This window comes from Gouania willdenowi, chromosome 21 (genome assembly GCF_900634775.1).
Source record: "Gouania willdenowi chromosome 21, fGouWil2.1, whole genome shotgun sequence".
Lineage (NCBI taxonomy): Eukaryota > Metazoa > Chordata > Actinopteri > Blenniiformes > Gobiesocidae > Gouania > Gouania willdenowi.
The window spans coordinates 14,259,774-14,281,087 of NC_041064.1; the positions used below are offsets into that span (position 1 = coordinate 14,259,774).

The 21,314-nt window shown below is 39.9% G+C and overlaps 1 protein-coding gene across 6 annotated transcripts in view; it reads right to left on the bottom strand.

The window, feature by feature from the left end:
* The window catches only part of LOC114455735 (FERM, ARHGEF and pleckstrin domain-containing protein 1-like), a 72,069-nt gene that overhangs the window by 19,192 nt on the left and 31,563 nt on the right, over window positions 1-21,314 (bottom strand). For all 6 annotated transcript variants that reach the window (XM_028437130.1, XM_028437129.1, XM_028437127.1 and 3 more), the window contains exons 3-8: window positions 5,228-5,332; window positions 5,113-5,155; window positions 4,897-4,975; window positions 3,570-3,667; window positions 1,575-1,689; window positions 55-202 (exon numbers count right to left, since the gene is read on the bottom strand). In XM_028437130.1, the coding sequence (XP_028292931.1) occupies window positions 55-202; window positions 1,575-1,689; window positions 3,570-3,667; window positions 4,897-4,975; window positions 5,113-5,155; window positions 5,228-5,332 (588 nt within the window). The remainder of the gene's footprint in view (window positions 1-54; window positions 203-1,574; window positions 1,690-3,569; window positions 3,668-4,896; window positions 4,976-5,112; window positions 5,156-5,227; window positions 5,333-21,314) is intronic.

Consider the following 21,314-nt stretch of genomic DNA (forward strand, 5'->3'; position numbering starts at 1 on the left):
ACATAAATGTTGCCATGTTCACATTAGCCTGACCTACAAACTATTACGACTAACCTGTAGGACGAGAACACCAGTATGAGCCACAGACAAGCTTAACCTTGTACCCTCTCGGTCTTTGGCAGGATACAGTCGAATCCCGTACATCTCCAACCTGCGTGCCACTTCCAGTAACTGATAGTCTGATTCTGCTGGTGTTTGACCTCTTCACCGCAACAAGGAGAACAAAAAGTCATCAAATGACAGGTTTATATCATCTACACCTGCAAACTAAAATCGCAAAAATGTCAAAGAAGGAAAAGAGATTTGATTATTATTATTTTTTTGCTTCAGTTCCTCACTGAGATTAGTGTAACTGGGGCTTATTATTGAAGTCTTTTTCATCTTAAAAACCTACAAAACTAATCTCAACACAGGTTAAAAAGAAAAATCTGGTCCTCTAAACACTCAAGATTGATTGGTGAGATTAAAGTTTGTGTAAAGCAGAAATAACTGTTATGAGTTTGTCACACCACAGAAACGTGTCATTGACCACTGAGCCAAATTTGAAAGATGAAAAAAATTGCTAAGTATATAAAATTAGGTCTCAAAATCATGGAAAAACAAACACTTCTCTGCTCTGAGACGCTGGGGGCGTGTCAGAGGTGCTGGAACCACGCCATGCATGGGAAGGGCGCCGACTCCTTGTACTATGTCTATGGGAGTGAGCAATGTGAAAGCGTCAATAGTGCTTCCAAAAGTGCTCGGATCGGGCCAAACGAGGGATCAGCGGAAAGGTCTGCTCCGGCCGAGTCCGAATATGTGCATCTCTCATGGGTAGAGTCAAAACCCCCGCTAGAGGTGAAAAACAAAATTGCGGTGTATAAAAGTGCTCACTTTATGGAAAATGAGGCACCAGCGAACACGTTTTATTCCCCCGAGTCCGAATATGTGGTTTGTTCTCGGCTAGGGGCCAAATTGAGCCCGCTAGAGGCCGCAGAAGTTTGGTGTGCTACAGCAGCCGGGACGGGTTTTTGCTAATGACGGCTTCATTACGTAACGCGGCTGTGATTTCTGACCCGCCCAATAAATCCAGAACACAGAGATTTGCTTTAGTGTTTTTTTTTAGATTGAGTTCATTATGAATAAACAGAGACCTGGGTTTAAAAAGGACAAGTCTCAGAAAGCAGGCTGATGGCTGATGAGTACAGAGTGCCAAGTCTCAGGATTTACCCCAGCTTCATATCACTGATAAAAACAGATTGATTAAGGCAAATCACACTCTTGAAAGCATCAAAATTCAATAATCTAGTTCCCTACTCTTGCGGTTCACTGCATTAGACATCTGAGAGGACTTGTCTCTCTTTTGCCTTTTACATAACAGACGGCGATTATTGGGACAATTACAGAAGTGAAATACAAGACAAAGCATCGCAACACCCACAAAAAAAATCTTATTTGATACATTTATAGCATCACACAACAATGAAACAACTATTATTTAGTTGTCAATGACAGTTGAAACTGCATCAAATATAAACTATTGTAAAAACTTCACTGAGTCTTAAATTAAGGACTCTACCAACCGAGACACTCACCGATTCTTTGAGTGACATTCCATTATTTTGTCGATCAGAGGCATTTGATCTGGGATGTAGTTGTTGTTTAGGAGATGTGACCGGCACTGGCTCTCCTCAAAGTCCCCAATCTCAGCTTTAAAAATATAAATCAAAAGGTTAAAGTGACAATGGTGAAATCCTTTCCGACCACAGGGAGGGTTTATGGTTCAAATTGAGGGAGTTCATTTTGATGTACAAAAAGACAGCAGGATGACAGGATTGACCTACAACATTACATATATTACACTGAGGTTTCTCTTGAATTTGATTATATATCAAATAAACAAACAAACTGAACTAGATGATTTGCATTTCCTGGAGAAAATGCTAATGAGGACGCATGTGAGACAGGTAAGAAAGGTAATCTTCGCAAAGTCAGCTTTTATTTTGAAGGGACCATCTACAACATTCACAGAATCATCTTTCTTCTTTCCTGGTTATTGGCATGCTGCAACCAACTTCAATAGGTGCATATCGCCACCGACTGTGCATGTTTTATTTCGTTACTTTCATAAAGAGTGAACTAAAATGAAAACCCCAGAATCACCTTTTATTCTGAAATGATTATTTAAGTCATCATCAAATCAAGAGCGGGAAACATGATCTCAAAGAAGCTGTCCTATGATGTCACAGAGGAAAAAAACTGGCTCCTGATTGACTGATGGCACATCATTGCCATGGTAACCCTTCATAGTCATTTAAACCTCTCTCTCAGTATGAGCCCTCAAAGCATGTAAAGTAGATGGCGACCTATTCAAGTTGGTTGCAAAACGCCAATAACCAAGAAAGAAGAACAAAAAACAAAGCCCTCAGAGGAAGGAGTTAAGTTTACACACTCCAGTGCAGTAGGTGGCATTATGCACCTATTCAGGTTGGTTGCAACCCACCAATAACCAAGAAAGAAAGAAGAAGCCCTCAGAGTCGGTATAAGTTAAAGTATAACTCATCACCAATAGGTTTAAATGGGTAACATTTGAATAGATTTTTGCCAATTTCTCATTAACCGTTAAACTTATGAGACCTCCAAAAGAGAGTAGAGGGTATTTTGAACGTTTAGATACCTTAATTATTAATATCTGACTAAATTTGCAGGACGAGTCAGCTGACATATTTTGTTCTATATTAATAATAATAATAATATTTGCATTTCCTGAAGAAAATGCCAGTTGAAGATGCAGGTGCTGGCCCGCGTCACACTGCATCAGCTTAACATTAGAACTAACATTAGCTAGCGTTATTATTAAAATTAGCATGCCTTAACATACTATTAGTATAACAACAGAATTAACATAACATTATCATAGCATTAGCCTATTGTTAGTATTAGCCTAGCAATAGCATTAACCAAGCATTAGCATTAGCATTAGCACTACCTTAACATTGGCATTAGTGTTAAAATTAACCTGGCAATAGCTTAAGCAAAAAGGTTGAAACAGGTTGAAAGGGTTGAACGGTTTAGTTGAACATGTTAAAGGTTGAATCATCAGGTTTATCATTTGTTTGCAAAGATTTGAAGGTAAAAACTGGAGCAGCTCCATTCTAGCTTAAAGAGCTGTCCACTCTAAAAGTGGTCAATGCAGTTTCACAAAAAATGTATTAAGTCAAAACGTTTAAAGGTCACAAATTATAAAAGTACAAGCATAAAACTTGGGAACTTTCTGAACGTTTTGATAGCTTACTGTATGTGTCAAAATCGGTATAGGAGGAGATAACGACAGATGGCAGAAAAAATGGATAACAACAGTGAGGATGCTGTTAAAGTATACAGAAAACAATAGTTAAATCATGGTGCACAAAACACTATTTAAATGTTTAGTATATCCTGACAAAGCCTCACAGCCTTTTCACTTTGATGCTGCTAAGCAAGACTGTACTCATGCATCCAATGTCAAAGTATCCATGGCAACGCTCATCAAATCAATTTTACAATGTATGCTGTACGATCGTGTTTGTGGGAACAGACAGAGAACCTACACTGTATAATGTGGGAGATTAGCAGAGCGGCGCTGCTGTCGTTGCAGGTCAGACATCCAGAGGAAAGATCTTGTTTGATCTGGAGAGCAAACAGGTACCTGGACACAAACACACACAACCCTGACATCGTACAACAGCAAAGATGGGGTGACTCCTTTATATCGCTAGAACATAGCATACAGCTTTGTATTCAGAGGGAAAACAAAAATGCAACATAATTACTACCTACAATGAGCCATAGAATCCAAAAAACACGCACACGTCTGCTTTTTAACCAATATCATCATCTGACATGCCAAATAAAGATTCATTTTAATAATAAAGCAAATTTAATTTTAGTTTAATGATTTATTGAATAGTTTGGGCTGCTTGCTTCTCTGGAATGTGGTCTACAAAATTCATCAATAGTCTAAAAAAAAAAGAGAAGATTAATTTCCTATGACAAATGTTTTTTGTAAAAAAAATACAAATTTTAGGAGGTGCTACTTTCGCCACCCCTCAGAACAGCATGAAAAGCACAGTTAGCTACACAACAGAACTCACTCACTTGTGCTGTCTCTTAATGGAAAAAAAGTGGCACATATTGTCCATCCGTTCGCTTATAAATGTGCCTGTGTGGCATTTTTCAACAGCAAATGTAACCCAGAATTGTCTTTCTGGTCAGACTTTGAGTTCAAAATATCGAGATTAATATTCTATTGCCATTTTGAGAAAAAATATTGAGATATGAGTTTTGGTCCATATCACCCAGCCCTATGGCATTACTTTTAAATTGCCCTGTACTAGGACATCGCTTGTTTGTTGAAGATGTCTGCAGGATTGATCAATCTTGCTTGCACCTGTAGCTGTAAAATTGCACCAATTGATTCTTTCCCAACTATACATTCTGAAGCACATAAATGTCTCTAACTACGGCAGCTAGCTGCGGAGGCTGACAGTCTGTAGATGTGAAGGGTAAACATATCAGGCCTAAAGTGTATGAGATCCGACGCATGTAAAAGAAACAACCAAAATGATTGCATCTGCAAGAGGCCTAATCTGTGTACATTGATTATTTTTAACAATTTCAAGCTTTTGTGTACAAGTCACGAGTCAGCTCCAGGATGACTTGTGACTTGATTAACCAGAACATCTTTAGTTCCACTCTGCTCAGACGAACGGACACAATCTTTTGGGAATCACAGAGGGCATGCATAATGAATTCCTAATAATCTCGAAGCCAATAATCCTTCATTTCAACACATCAAACATGCTAATCACAGTGGTAAACTGAAGGTAAACATCTTGTGGAGATTAGAATATATAAATCATTGGGAAATGAGCCAACCTCGTCAGCTCCTCCAGTAGCTGGGCATGGTCAGGGGGGAAAAACTTTACAATGAACCGCAGCGTGGTGTGTCTGGGTCCTGAGAATGACAGGAAGGGTAGGGAACAAGGAAAACATAATGACTCAGCATATTTGATTCAAGAAATCAGGCACATTAAGGGTCCAAACAAAACTTGTTAAAACAAAAAAAGTTTGTGCCGCACTTGCCAAACTTACTTCTGAGCTGTTTGAAAATAGGCTTGATGTGATCTAACCAAACCTGGAGACAACAGAAACAAAATTAAGTGACAATGTCAATGGAAAACATCTTTTTTATTGTTTTATTTCTTACAATCATCTTTTGATGGTTCTGAAACTCCAAACCAAAGTAGTCGCCCTCGATGAGATTTAAGTGCGAACACACAAGGTCAAAGAGCACCTTACCCGAGGCTTTTTGCTGAAAAAAAAAAACAAAAAAAACAAACAATTTGTGATCAACACAAAGCCATTGTTGCTGATATAGAAGAACAATATCCATCCATCATCCAGCCTATGAATCCTTCTTCCAGGTTACAAGGGTCTCCAGCTTTTGTCAGGAATGGAATTTTTTTTTTTTTTGGATGGTGGGAGGAAACCTGAGTTCCCGGGCCAAACCCATGCAAGCACAGGGATAACATGAAAACACCACACAGAAAGGAGAAGTGCCAGCCCCAAGGCTTGACACTACATGTAGTGCAATCTTTTTATGACAGCTAAACATGTTTTAATACTGATAAAATAAACATTTAATGCAGAGGACAAATTTCAATGTATGTGTACCAACATTTATATATGACCAATAAAGTCCAAAAGTCAAATTTAATTAATTAATTAATTGAATTTAATTGTATAATTGTGACCATCACCAGCCCTCCCCAAGGAAGGGTAAGAAAAACTCCATTAAAGGAAGAATATAAAGAGAGGGCAGTGTTGCACCTTGGTGGGGGGGAAAGGAAGAGGGAGTTAGGGTGGGACAATATAAGGGGTGGGTAAGAGTCAATTATGATTGTGCTGAGAGTGTAATGTGATGCTACAGTTGTGCATAATGTGTTGTAGGGTGTAATCTATTAAGCTAGTCTGGTGACAAAATGTGCCCTTCAGGGGCCTCCATTATCCAGGGTGACTACAGGTAGGAATAAGTTATATTTAAGACTTTTTGAGACCTTTTTAATACCACCTTAAAGAAAATTTAAGACCAAACTTACGATGGAAATATAGACCAAAGGGAAAATATATTTTATTTTACAATTAAAGGCATTGATCTCAGTTAATAATGTAAAATGCGTAAAAATGACATAATCAGTTGTTCAAGAACATTGTTCAAATGTGTTTATTAATGTTGAAAGAGAACAAAAATATTGACATTGTCCTAAATTATATTTATTGCAACACAATTCTCACAACATTTAATATCAGTGGGCAATAACCCAGAAATCAAAATTGACTGAAACCTGTGAGCAAACCAAACACCAAAATGTTTTTATCAGGTCCTTCAGTGCGTAATGCTATATGTGGATCTTTGATCAAAAATTAGGCCTTCTAAGAAAATGGTAATAACCAGACTAAAACTGTCTTTTGAAGGAAAAAATAAATTATCAATAAATAACAAAAATAATTCCAGCAAAGAAGCCACTACTTGCTTATGTGACTTGTCACTGATCTACCCACATTAGCAGCTTAATGTCTGTCCTGGCTAATGAAACCTTATATTTATATAATGGGCCCACCTCAGACATAATGTGAACACATAATTTTCCTTTGAAATGTTGTGAAAACAGAAATTCTGGAGAGAGGTAAAAGAGGTAGGTGATAAGGTAAGGGAAAGAGAAAATGCCTGACTGGACATCAATGCATGTGTCTGAGTGCAGATTATTAGTTTCATAATCAATTAATCGCTCAATGAATTATTCGATGAATCGGATCAATATTTTTTTTTTTAATTTCAGCCTCTTCATTCGTCTTTATTTGCTAATGACGTAGACTTCATTAGCTACACGTGTCCATATATCAGCAGTGAGAGCACGTTTGCTCTTTGTGTTCATTGCATTCTTCACTTCCTTTAAAGTCTCTTCATATTTTCTCTCCATGAGCTTTGTAAAATGTAAAACATAAAATGTGTCGTTGATGACAGAATGTGACCTGGATTAAAGATGAGGATGATTGTAGTGAAGCTTCATCTTCATCCATGGACACAGGCCTCATGTCAGTGAACATCATGTAGAGGATGTTCTCAGTCACAGCTTCTCTCTGTGGTTACGTCATGTGTTTGACATCATGAAGTCTGTCACTGTTTAATGTTTTCTGATTAAATGATAAATATAGTACAGCATTAGTATGTATTATAGCAAAATTTACAACAACTAAATTATTAACTTGTTTTATTTTTATTTTTAAGTACCTTAAAGGGGACATATCATGCTAAATCCACTTTTTTAGTCCTTAAATGCATTTTGTTGTATATTTAGAGTGCTTAGAAGTACAGAAAAAATCAAATTAGTCTCTTCAGGTGCTCCGTAGATATCTTTATATTCTGTTTTGCTCATATTGGCGCCCCTCGTGGCTGACGTCTTTGTGTTGTCCTCCCGACACCAACGTTGTTTATTACTCATTATAGTGTTAGTATGCATCCTAAATGCAAAGTTCTCGTTCGCATTAGTGAGCTACGACAGAGCATCACTTCTGGATATTGGCAAAGCTCACCATGAGCTCATTTTCAACTTAAAAGACCTCGACCTCCTACTACGACGGGACCCCGCTAACGCCGACCGGGAAGCTCCCCCAGCACCGGACGTGGACGAGCAACGCAGCCGACGGAGAGAGCGGCCAAGGCGGATACGTGGCAAGAGAGGTGGGCTACATGCTAGGCTAAAGGCTAGAGCGACGCGACCACCGCTACCTAGTCTGCTGCTAGCTAACGTCCGCTCACTTGACAACAAGATGGATGAGCTGAGGACAAGGATTACAACCCAGCGTGAGATGAGAGAGTGCTGTGCTCTTATTTTCACGGAAACCTGGCTCTCGGACAGCATTCCAGACTCTACCATCCAGCTTGAGACACACTCTGTCTACCGCGGGGACCGCACATTAGCCTCGGGAAAAGCGAGAGGCGGCGGCGTGTGTACCTACGTAAACAACAGATGGTGCTCGGATGTACAGGTTGTTGAAAGTCATTGCTCGGCTGATGTTGAACTTTTGATGGTGAAATGCAGACCGTTCTATCTACCAAGGGAGTTCAGTGCAGTGTTTATTGTGACTGTTTACATCCCGCCAAGAGCGGATTCCGCGACTGCACTGGGGCTGCTGCATGACGTCATCGACAGACACGAGACTGCACACTCATCGTAGCCGGAGATTTCAACCACCGCAACCTTAAGAGTGTCCTCCCTAAATACCATCAACACATCAACTTTCCGACCAGGGAGAATAATATTCTGGACCAAGTCTACAGCAACGTGAGAGGAGCCTTCAAGGCTGTGCCCCGGCCACACTTCGGGCAGTCCGACCATATCTCAACGTTCCTCTATCCAGCGTATAGACAACGCCTCAAGCAAGCCCCCCCAGTGAGTATAGATATTAAAGTATGGACCGAGGAAACAGAACTAGTACTGCAGGACTGCTTTATCAGTACAAACTGGGATGTGTTTAAAACTGCTGCTTTGAGGGATAATGACTCTACTGTGGACTTAGAGGAATATGCTTCCAGTGTAACAGGTTACATCAGCACATGCGTTGAAAACATTGTGCCCACAAAATGCTGCAGGACATATCCTAATCAAAAACCCTGGATTAACTGTGAAGTTCGGTCCATGCTACGTGCCCGCTCCACTGCATTTGCCTCAGGCAACGCTGAGGACTACAAGAAGGCCAGATATGACCTACGGAGATCCATCAAAGAGGCCAAGAGGCAATACAGACTGAAGCTGGAGGGATTCTATTCCACCACAGATTCCCGGCGAATGTGGCAAGGCCTGCAACACATCACAGGCTACCAGCAGAGGAGCGGAGGGCCACAACCAGCCAACCCACACTGCCAGACGAGCTGAACGAGTTCTACGCACGCTTCGACGCACTCAACACCTACCATCAGAGAGGGACTTCGACCACGGAGCACACACAGGACTCGTCACTCACGGTGACATCAGCAGAAGTGCGCACGGCTCTGAGGAGAATAAACCCCCAGAAGGCGGCCGGCCCAGACAACATCTCCGGGCGTGCCCTCAGGGTCTGTTCATCAGAACTGGCTGAGGTGCTGGCTGACATTTACAACCTGTCGCTGGCACAAGCTTTGGTGCCCACCTGCTTCAAGACAACCACCATCGTGCCCCTCTCAAAGAAAAACACTGTGACCTGCCTGAATGACTATCGTCCCGTCGCACTCACTCCGATAGTGATGAAGTGCTTTGAGAGGATAGTCATGATGCACATCAGGAGGACCATCCCAGACACCTTAGACCCTCTACAGTTTGCGTACCGTGAGAACCGGTCCACGAACGACGCAGTCAACACGGTCATCCACACCACCCTCACACACTTGGAGGGTAAGGACACATATGTCAGACTGCTCTTCATCGACTACAGCTCAGCATTTAATACGGTTATCCCACACAAACTCTCTACAAAACTCCTCACTGTTGGACTGACACCTGCTCTCTGTAACTGGGTACTGGACTTTCTATCAGACAGACCTCAGTCAGTCAGAGTTGGAAAACACACAACTGGCACAAGAACCGTAAGCACAGGGACCCCACAGGGCTGCGTGCTGAGTCCCCTGCTGTACACCCTCTTCACATACGACTGTGTGGCCTCCCAGAATAACACCAGCATCGTCAAGTTTGCGGACGACACAACAGTCATCGGACTGATCACCGGGGGGGCTGAGGCGGCGTACAGAAGAGAGGTGGCGGCTCTGGTGGCATGGTGTCAGGACAATAATCTCTCCCTGAATGCAGACAAGACCAAGGAGATGATTATTGATCCACGAAAGAGGAGTGTGCAGCACACACCACTATTCATAGATGAGACAGAGGTGGAAAGGGTGAAAACCTTTAAATTCCTCGGAACCCACATCAGTGAGGATCTCACCTGGTCTCACAACACACATCAGAACATTAAAAAAGCCCAGCAGCGACTGTACTTCTTAAGAAGGCTGGGGAAATTTGGCATGTCATCCAAAATCCTCAGCAACTTCTATAGATGTACAGTGGAAAGCATCCTTACCAATTCCATCACAGTCTGGTACGGAAACTGCACAGCCCGGGACAGGAAGGCTCTCCAGCGGGTGATAAAATCTGCACAGTACATCGCGGGAGCTGCCTTCCCCTCACTACAGGACATTTACGACGCCAGGGTCACAAAAAGAGCCCTGAACATCATCAGGGACCACACTCACCCACAATACAGACTCTTCACTCTCCTGCCATCAGGCAGGAGCTACAGGAGCCTGAAATCCAGGGCCACCAGACTGACAAACAGCTTCTACCCACAGGCCATCAGGCTTGTGAACAACTCTCTCACAAAGCCCCCTGCCCTACCACCCCACCACACCACTGATTAAACTGCTGGACTGTGAAAACCATTTGCACTACTGCATTGTAATAACTGTTATTTTGACAATTGCACTAATGCCATTCCCCTGCAAATCTGCAACAACGCACGATCGCACTTTAGAATCAAAAATGTGTATACTGCTACTCTGCCACTCACATGCTCACTTTATATTTTGTATATTTTATATTTTATTATTAGTATTATAGTCTAGTATTTTAGTATTCTTAGTATTTAGTATTATTAGTTATCTTTAATTGGGAATAGTTGGGTTCTTTTAATCTACCTCTTCATTTTGTTTGCTTTTTTTTTACTGTGAAAGGGAGGACTCGCAAAATAAGATTTTCATTGTGTGGTGCAACTGTCTGGTTTTACTGTGCATATGACAATAAATATCTTGAATCTTGTTCAATCTGTTTCGATTTTTCTATTCTCTATTATGTTTTTTTGAACTATTACATCACAGTATTTGCAGCGGAACTGCCAAATTAGTACATCAACTCCAGGTCCAACACTTCGAGCAATCCGCCATTTTTATTTCTCGCTTTTATTTTGTAGTCCAAGCTCAAGGATGCTGAAGTTACGAGAGGTTAAGTCAAAATGTTTGATGAATTCATGTTGGGTGTGGGATACATATGTATGTGTATATACGTATATATGCATATGTGTGTATCCATAAAATGAAGAGTCCGTCCTTAAGACTGCTCTACTGTAAAGTGCCTTGAGATACCATTGGTTATGATTTGGCGCTATACAAATAAAGATTGATTGATTGATTGTTTGGTTGTTGGATGTAGTAACCCACACGCTTCATTACACCGTCTCCCAGCATCAGAACCTTTTCGAAGTGCCTGGTTGAGTTTTATTTTTCACGGAAATGTACCCACATCTGTGGGTAAGGTCATTTTTGTGTGTGTGAAGCACTTCAAGGATGACAACTTCTGCAACATCCGCCAGTATAAAGAAGGATTTGCCGAAAGACTTTGTCTGATTGAGGGTTCAATTCCTTCTATCTTTGGACACGATGAACAGAGCACTTCGGTAAGCTGTAAATAACGCTAAAAAGTGTGATAAGACGTCCCTGTCATTGTTTTGTTAGCATTAGCAGTTGCACCGTCTTCAGACTTCATATGTTAGCGCTGTGTGCTCGTTTTAGATCCTTGATGATATGGCCTACGTGATTTAATTTAAGTCTGAAGTTTTCATTAGTCATTTCATTTTGCCGTTTTTGTCTTTGAAAAGACTATTAAAATGCATTTTGTGACGTTAGCTTGGCGCTAGCGTTAGCTCGGTGCTTGTGTTAGCTCACTTGTTTGGGTTCTGCAGGTTCATCATCTTCATTTTCATCTCGCTCCGCCGGGTCCGACTCTGGCTCGAACATGTAAGGCTGGATGGACAAGTCTTCCGTTGTTGACATTTTGTAAATAACCTCTGAATAAAAAGTTTATGCGCCGCTACATAGCCGTATCTCTTCTATCAAACTACAAAAATGGCCGAGCAGGGTGGAGTTGAACCGAGTGTCACCTGAAGAGGGGGCGGGTTATGGAGTGTCTCATTTGCATTTAAAGAGACCGCACCAAAACGAGTTGCTCTCAGACGCACATCAGAAAAGGGGTAGAAAAGGGGCCTGTGGAGCTATAATAATGAGGAATTCAGACCCAAGCATTGCTGTTCCGCTTTATATAGACCACAACTGTATGATTTATATGTAAAAAGGAAGGATTTAAAACCATATGTCCCCTTTAAAAAAAAAAAAATCAAACAAATGTGAGTAGATGTGTTAAATTACTTTAACCCCAGTCTAAATGTAATTAATCCAGCCTCACTCCATTACAGACCAGACTTTATCTTTAAACTATTACCACCCTTGTGTACACGTCTATATATAAAGCACATTTAAATCCTGCTTAAGCTGATAAAACTAAAATTAAAAAGTATCTCACACAAACACACGCAAATCACAAACACTTGTTTGCACACACAAGCATCAGGCTAGCTACCAGAGTGGCTAACGATACGTTTTGTTTCTTCCAAACAGAACAATACTAGGATGTTGTAGTGATTTACCTGTTGTTGTGCATCCAACTCGCTCTGTTGACTAGCTCCTCGGCAGGGGGAGGTTTTTTTTTTTTTTTTTTTTTAAAACAAAAACTTTGACTAAACACTGTAGGTGAAGCAAATGGCTGCACGTCAGTCAGTGAAACATAATCACACGATCAGTGCGTTCAGTCCGTGATCACCAGAAATTCTCGTGGTGATGTGATTAAAGGACATTGAAGACCTATCTAATGTGAATTTAAGGCAATTTAAGAGTTTTTAAGGACTTTTATTTGTAAAAAAATATTTAAGACTTTTTAAGGACCCGTGGTCACCATGTTACCAAACTGTGCATAGGTAAAAATCACTTCAGCTGGCGTACGCTAAAAACCAGGAAGTGCATATGCAAAAAAACTTTCAGATGTATAAAAGATCCTTTATATATGATGGGTGTAGTGAAATGTGCAATGTTCAATTATTTCACACAAATGTATCAATTTCACAGAGCCGTCTTTAATTGCAGTTTCCCGTTTCTCATGATTTTTGATGAGGTGTGCACATTATCTCGCCAAGTTTGTTTTTTATAAGTCCCAAAAGTTGCTTATAAGTGATGTACGCTTTCTTTTGTACGTACGCAGCATTTATAAATGTTGCTTCAGGGCTTTAATCTCCTCCCGAATACTATTGTTCTCCTCTGTCAGCTTGGCAATACGATCTTTCAAAGTTCGGATGTGTTCTTTCCGCTTTCCTCGATACATACGGGCAGCATCTTTATTTTTCTCTAAGCGTTGTTTTTTCCTCTCTGGAGTTTCCTCCGTTGGCCTCTGGTTGCTCCTCTTATTTTGTTTCTGTTTAGATGGAGCCGAGGCAGCGACAGAGCCTGGACACCGAAGTGATGAAGTTCCATCAACGAGTGAATTTCCAGCTTCTGGAGCCATTAGCTGTGCAATCACAGGTTGATAAGGGTTGTGGGCTTCTGTAGCCACTACGTTTGGTAGGTCAGGACATTGGTGCCAATCAATCAGTGACCAGTCTTGAAATACTTCCTCTCGTGCAACTGGCTGTAAATTCCCAGGTTGGTAAGCACCATTGATGTAGCTTGGTCCAGCTACTGATGCCAGCACTTCAGGTTGGTCAGGACGTAGGAGCAAATCAAGCATTGACCATTCTTGAAATACTTCCTCTTGTGCAACTGGCAGTAAATTCCCAGGTTGGTAAGCACCATTGATGGTGCTTAGTCCTTGAACAGGGTCCTCCCAGTTAAAAGTTTTAAGTGTCTCATAGGACAATTCTTGTTGATGCTGAATGTCAGAATGACTTTGTGAAGCATGTTCAGCAATAGCATCTTTCTGAATTTCCTTCTCCATTCCCACATCTGTGTTGTGATGGGCTCCTTCAGACTGCATGTTGATTACCGCCCAATGTTGGTTATTTGTATGCTGGTTCCAGTTCAGACTGCTGGGTTCCTTTATATGCTTTGATGAGCTCGGCAGCCAAAGGTTCTATTTAGCAGCCAATCAGATTCAAGTTCCGTTTCTGTGCTCAGCAGCCAATCAGGAGCAAGGCATTCAGTTTTCTAATTGGTAAAGATGTAAAGCAACAATTGGACAAGTAAGGTATCAAAACGTTCAGCACATTTTTGTGCAGAAATAGCTTTTAGACTTTAAATAATTAATAATTAATTTTTCATTTAAAATTTTCCCATTAATTTCCTCATCCACTTCTGCAATTTTTAGCCTCATTTTGCTTCAACTTTGAAGTTCAAATGTTCACGCTTCAACCAATTTCAACCATTCAATCTTTAAAATATTAAGTTCCATTTCAACATCACACTATGGGATATACGACCCCTGGGTCAAATCCAGAAGACCTTTCTCATTTCACCAATCTGATTAGCTGATGAAAGATGTATTCATACACCGTGTTAGTCCCACCTACTATAAGTAGGGGAGGCGGAGGATACATCAGCATTCTTACACCTCTTCTGGAAGCTTTCTACTAAGCAGCTCAACCGTCCACAGGTGGATCCTCGTGTTTGGCTTCCGCAAAACAAAACACAGCGCCCGGCGCTGTTTTGTATATTTTCCGCTTTTTGGTGCGCAGTGCCTTCCTTGCCCTCACACTTGGAAGTTACACTGCTCCGAAGCCCCCCATGGCTGCCCCATTACCTTTGTTGTCGGCTCGGCGTTGACGCCACCCTCGTAACTCCACGCGATCATCAGGTGTTGGGTTTACGTAATCAGATTTACAAAATATGAGTAACTGTAATCCGTTAGTTAAAATTGTTGGTAATCAGATTACAGGTAGATTGTAAAAATTAATGGATTACACAAAATTACTTCTCAGTTTCGCGGGTCTATTCACTCTTAACATGGCAACGTGACGCTTTTCCCAGAAGCCCCAATGTAAATATGAAAAAAAACTATTTGGGTCTGTCATGAACTGCGGGAGAAGGAGCTGGAGCCAGAACCAGTAAGGAAGCCTCTGTTGAGTGGTCTCTGCAGCACAGAGCAGGTATGGATTCTGTGAGATGATGGCTGTATAAAAACTTCCTCAGTCTGTACATACTTTCCGTTGAAGAGTGACAAAGTTTGATAAACTTCGCGGATATTTCAACCAGGCAACTGTCAGCACACAGCTGATCACAGCTAGCATGCTAACGTTAACTTCTCTATTATGTTGGAAAATGATGTTATGATGTCAGAGCAGAAAACAATTTATTTATGGAGGAGATAACTCGGCTAACTTAGGAAATGGCGGTGTATGTGTGTGTGTGCACGCAGACGCTGTGTGTGAAAAGGTGTATTTAATTGCTGGTGTTTTTAACTTGATGTTTTACTACATGCTATTGATTCCATGGCTGCTCCGTTTGTATGATGATGTAATCAAAGCTTTATTTTATATTTAGTAACATATCACACTTCTTATTCTACATTTCACTCTTCAATTAAAATGTAATGCCTGAAAATGCATGTTGTTATTGAGAGCTTAACAGTAATTCTGATAACTGATTTATTAATTGTTTATATATATATACACACACACACACACACACATAGTTGCCATTTTAATGCAGTTGTTGATCACATTGATTCTTAATCAATATTATAGATTCCGCCTTTTGGACTGTTTATTGTCCAAATATTTGTACACTTTAAACTAAAGAAATGCTTGAAAATGGCACACATTGATTCCAGAGCTCATTGGTTTGTTTTTAGTGTGATTTGCTTCCTTTGATTCATCCTGAGGAAATACTGTGATGTTCAGCAGAGTTCAGCTGCTCATCTCTCACGTGTGAACGTCTCACTAGTATTTAAACTAATAACTAGTTATACAGAGGATGTTTTCAGAAAAATGTCATACATACAATTAGGGATGTAACGATTAATCGTAAGGCAGTTAAAAATCGATTCATAGGTATCACGGTTGATATCGATTTTCTGAAAATTGAATCGCAGTACTTTTTTTAACCAGCAGACGGCGCTATCCATAAGTGTAGGCGTCAGGCGGAGTCTGCTAATAGTTTCTTTCTGGCCACCTTCTACTCTTAAATATGTTAATAAATGATTCATTACCCCTTTAGCACAGAAAGAAAATCTGCAATATTACTTGAATATCTGTAAAAGTCACGTTTTTCTATTAGCTCTGTCTGCTAGCATAGCTTCTCTTCTTCACTGCAAGATATCTGCATGCCAACCGACCACTGTGTTACCAGCTCGCTCTGCTGGTCCAAACAAATATGACGTAAATCATTGCAATCATGGTTTTTTTTTTTTTTTTTTTAAAGTCCAATTGTTAAGGCACAAAATACATTTTCAGTTGCACTTTTAAAAAGAAAAATAACTACTATGCGGTTTTGCATTGTTTATTATAGAACCAGAATTTAAATTAATCGGCTTCATTTTCATTTGTATTATTCCTTTATTTATTTAATTCAAGATTTATTTTTAGTTAAATTGCATTGTTTTGAATAGTTTATCAAGGAATTCTTTTGACAATGAAAAATAAAAGGAAAATAGTACCGTATTTTCTAGTTTTTTCCCCCAAAAAAAAAAATTTGTCTACAGTCTCATTTTGTAAAATAAATCGTGAGAGAATCGTATTGTGAACCCAGTATCGTGAATCGAATCGTATCGGAAGTTGAGTGAATCGTTACATCCCTACATACAATATTTGTAAGGTTTTGACCTTGTAGATTATTTTTGCGTTCAAATTTAACTGTTCTAGAAAAAACCTTGTGTAATAGACTAGTCACTAGTCAATAAAGAAACAGTGTAATCGACAAGGATAACAGTTGGATAGCTATGTTTCTAACCTCTATCTGCTTATTAATGTGCAATTACAGATAGGCAACTGTCTACAGTTAGCGCTAGGCTACTGTCTATTTCCTTACACACAAAGTCCTCCATGGTGTGGAAACATGGTTGGTTGAATAGAAGAGTAGATTTCACACATTACATTTAAAACAGGTGATTAAGGCTGCAACAATGAATCAACTATTAAAAGTGTTGGCAACAAAATTCATCATCGATTCGTTGCGTTGTGCGATCCATGTCACTGACCGTAATGCAGAGCCTATTAGCTTCACCTGCAAAGATTTGAGGTAGGTGATAAGGTAAGGGAAAGAGAAAATGCCTGACTGGACATCAATGCATGTGTCTGAGTGCAGATTATTAGTTTCATAATCAATTAATCGCTCAATGAATTATTCAATGAATCGGATCAATTTTTTTTTTTTTTAATTTCAGCCTCTTTATTCGTCTTTATTCGCTAATGACGTAGACTTCATTAGCTACACGTGTCCATATAGCAGCAGTGAGATCATGTTTGCTCTTTGTGTTCATTGCATTCTTCACTTCCTTTAAAGTCTCTTCATATTTTCTCTCCATGAGCTTTGTAAAATGTAAAACATAAAATGTGTCGATGACAGAATGTGACCTGGATTAAAGATGAGGATGATTGTAGTGAAGCTTCATCTTCATCCATGGACACAGGCCTCATGTCAGTGAACATCATGTAGAGGATGTTCTCAGTCACAGCTTCTCTCTGTGGTTACGTCATGTGTTTGAAATCATGAAGTCTGTCACTGTTTAATGTTTTCTGATTAAATGATAAATATAGTACAGCATTAGTATGTATTATAGCAAAATTTACAACAACTAAATTATTAACTTGTTTTATTTTTATTTTTAAGTACCTTAAAGGGGACATATCGTGCTAAATCCACTTTTTTAGTCCTTAAATGCATTTTGTTGTATATTTAGAGTGCTTAGAAGTACAGAAAAAATCAAATTAGTCTCTTCAGGTGCTCCGTAGATACAGTTGTGTGCGAAAGTCAGGGCACCCCTTTAAAAACAGCATATTTTATATATTTAAAAAGTTATATTCATATTTACTGTCTCTCTGGTATATGGGAAAAAAAGACAATATTGTCAGGAAACATTAATGCATAGTTACATTTTATTTTATAAATTGAACAAAATTACAAAAATGAAAAACAATTTTGGCATGTGCAAAAGTCGGGGCACCCTACAGCATCAGTACCTTCAGTACTTAGTAACACCCCCTCTGGCAGATATCACAGCTTGTAAACGCTTCTTATAGCCAACAACAAGTCTCTGGATTCTATTATTTGGGATTTTTCCCCATTCTTCCTTGCAAAAAGTCTTCCAGTTCTGCAATATTTCTAGGACATCTTGCATACACAGCTCTTTTAGGATCTACCCACAGATTTTCGATAATGTTTTAGTCGGGAGACTGTGAAGGCCATTCCAAAATCTTCAGCTTGCGTTTCTTGAAGTAGTCCATGGTGGATTTGGAGGTATGTTTAGGATCATTATCCTGTTGTAGAAGCCATCCTCTTTTCAGCTTTAGCTTTTTTACAGATGCTGTGATATTTGCCTCCAGAATTTGCTGGTATTTAATTGAATCCATTCTTCCCTCCACCCGAGCAATGTTTCCTGTCCCACTGGCTGCAACACAACCCCAAAGCATGATGGATCCACCCCCATATTTAACAGTTGGCAAGGTGTTCTTTTCATGAAATGCTGCTCCTTTTTTTCTCCAAACATACCTTTGCTTATTGTGGCCAAAGAGTTCTATTTTAACTTCATCAGTCCACAGCACTTGTTTCCAAAAGTCATCAGGCTTCTGTAGATGTTCTGTTGCATATTTTTGATGTTGTATTTTATGATGAGGTCGTAGATAAGGTTTTTTTCTACAGACTCTTCCATGAAGGTCTTGTTTGTGCAAGTATCGGCGCACAGTGGAAGGGTGCACCACCACTCCTGAGTCTGCTAAATCTTCCTGGAGGTCTTTTGAAGTCAAATGTGGGTTTTGGTTTACCTTTCTGACCAGACTACGAGCTGTTCTCTCCGAGAGTTTCCTTGGTCTTCCAGATCACTTCTTGACCTCCACAGTTCCCCTCACCTGCCATCTCTTAATTATGCCTCGCACTGTGGAAACTGCAAGCTGAAAACGCTTTGTTATCTTCTTGTAACCCTCCAAAGTAATTGATGCATTGTGGGCATCAATTACTTTCATTTTTTCTGTCTTACACAGCTTCTTAGAGGAACCCATGGTTGCTGAGTGTTTGTACAAGGTTTGTGGAGTCGCCGTATTTAAGAAACCCTCAAATTGGCACCAGCTGGCACTCCCTAATGACAATTGTTGACACATGCTTCAGGACCAATGAGCTGGTAGAGGTCTGAGCTTGTAAAAAGAATCTGACACTTTGAAACTCTCAGGGTGCCCCGACTTTTGCACATGCCAAAATTATGTTTTTCATTTTTGTAATTTTGTTCAAATTATAAAATAAAATGTAACTATGCATTAATGTTTCCTGACAATATTGTCTTTTTTTCCCATATACCAGAGAGACAGTAAATATGAATATAACTTTTTAAATATATAAAATATGCTGTTTTTAAAGGGGTGCCCTGACTTTCGCACACAACTGTATCTTTATATTCTGTTTTGCTCATATTTTTCAATCTGTTTCGATTTTTCTATTCTCTATTACGTTTTTTGAACTATTACATCACAGTATTTGCAGCGGAACTGCCAAATTAGTACATCAACTCCAGGTCCAACACTTCGAGCAATCCGCCATTTTTATTTCTCGCTTTTATTTTGTAGTCCAAGCTCAAGGATGCTGAAGTTACGAGAGGTTAAGTCAAAATGTTTGGTTGTTGGATGTAGTAACCCACACGCTTCATTACACCGTCTCCCAGCATCAGAACCTTTTCGAAGTGCCTGGTTGATTTTTATTTTTCACAGAAATGTACCCACATCTGTGGGTAAGGTCATTTTTGTGTGTGTGAAGCACTTCAAGGATGACAACTTCTGCAACATCCGCCAGTATAAAGAAGGATTTGCCGAAAGACTTTGTCTGATTGAGGGTTCAATTCCTTCTATCTTTGGACACGATGAACAGAGCACTTCGGTAAGCTGTAAATAACGCTAAAAAGTGTGATAAGACGTCCCTGTCATTGTTTTGTTAGCATTAGCAGTTGCACCGTCTTCAGACTTCATATGTTAGCGCTGTGTGCTCGTTTTAGATCCTTGTTGATATGGCCTACGTGATTTAATTTAAGTCTGAAGTTTTCATTAGTCATTTCATTTTGCCGTTTTTGTCTTTGAAAAGACTGTATTAAAATGCATTTTGTGACGTTAGCTTGGCGCTAGCGTTAGCTCGGTGCTTGTGTTAGCTCACTTGTTTGGGTTCTGCAGGTTCATCATCTTCATTTTCATCTCGCTCCGCCGGGTCCGACTCTGGCTCGAACATGTAAGGCTGGATGGACAAGTCTTCCGTTGTTGACATTTTGTAAATAACCTCTGAATAAAAAGTTTCTGCGCCGCTACATAGCCGTATCTCTTCTATCAAACTACAAAAATGGCCGAGCAGGGTGGAGTTGAACCGAGTGTCACCTGAAGAGGGGGCGGGGTATGGAGTGTCACATTTGCATTTAAAGAGACTGCACCAAAACGAGTTGCTCTCAGACGCACATCAGAAAAGGGGTAGAAAAGGGGTCTGTGGAGCTATAATAATGAGGAATTCAGACCCAAGCATTGCAGTTCCGCTTAATATAGACCATAACTGTATGATTTATATGTAAAAAGGAAGGATTTAAAACCATGATATGTCCCCTTTAAAAAAAAAAAAAATCAAACAAATGTGAGTAGATGTGTTAAATTACTTTAACCCCAGTCTAAATGTAATTAATCCAGCCTCACTCCATTACAGACCAGACTTTATCTTTAAACTATTACCACCCTTGTTTACACGTCTATATATAAAGCACATTTAAATCCTGCTTAAGCTGATAAAACTAAAATTAAAAAGTATCTCACACAAACACACGCAAATCACACAAACACTTGTTTGCACACACAAGCATCAGGCTAGCTTCCAGAGTGGCTAACGATACATTTTGTTTCTTCCAAACAGAACAATATTAGGATGTTGTAGTGATTTACCTGTTGTGGAGCTCCTGCATTCACTTTGGTCTCCACCTCCGCTCTGCATCCAACTCGCTCTGTTGACTAGCTCCTCGGCAGGGGGAGGTTTTTTTTTTTTTTTAAACAAAAACTTTGACTAAACTCTGTAGGTGAAGCAAATGGCTGCACGTCAGTCAGTGAAACATAATCATACAATCAGTGCGTTCAGTCCATGCTCACCAGAAATTCTCGTGGTGATGTGATTAAAGCACATCGAAGACCTATCTAATGTGAATTTAAGGCAATTTAAGAGTTTTTAAGGACTTTTATTTGTAAAAAAATATTTAAGACTTTTTAAGGACCCGTGGTCACCATGTTAC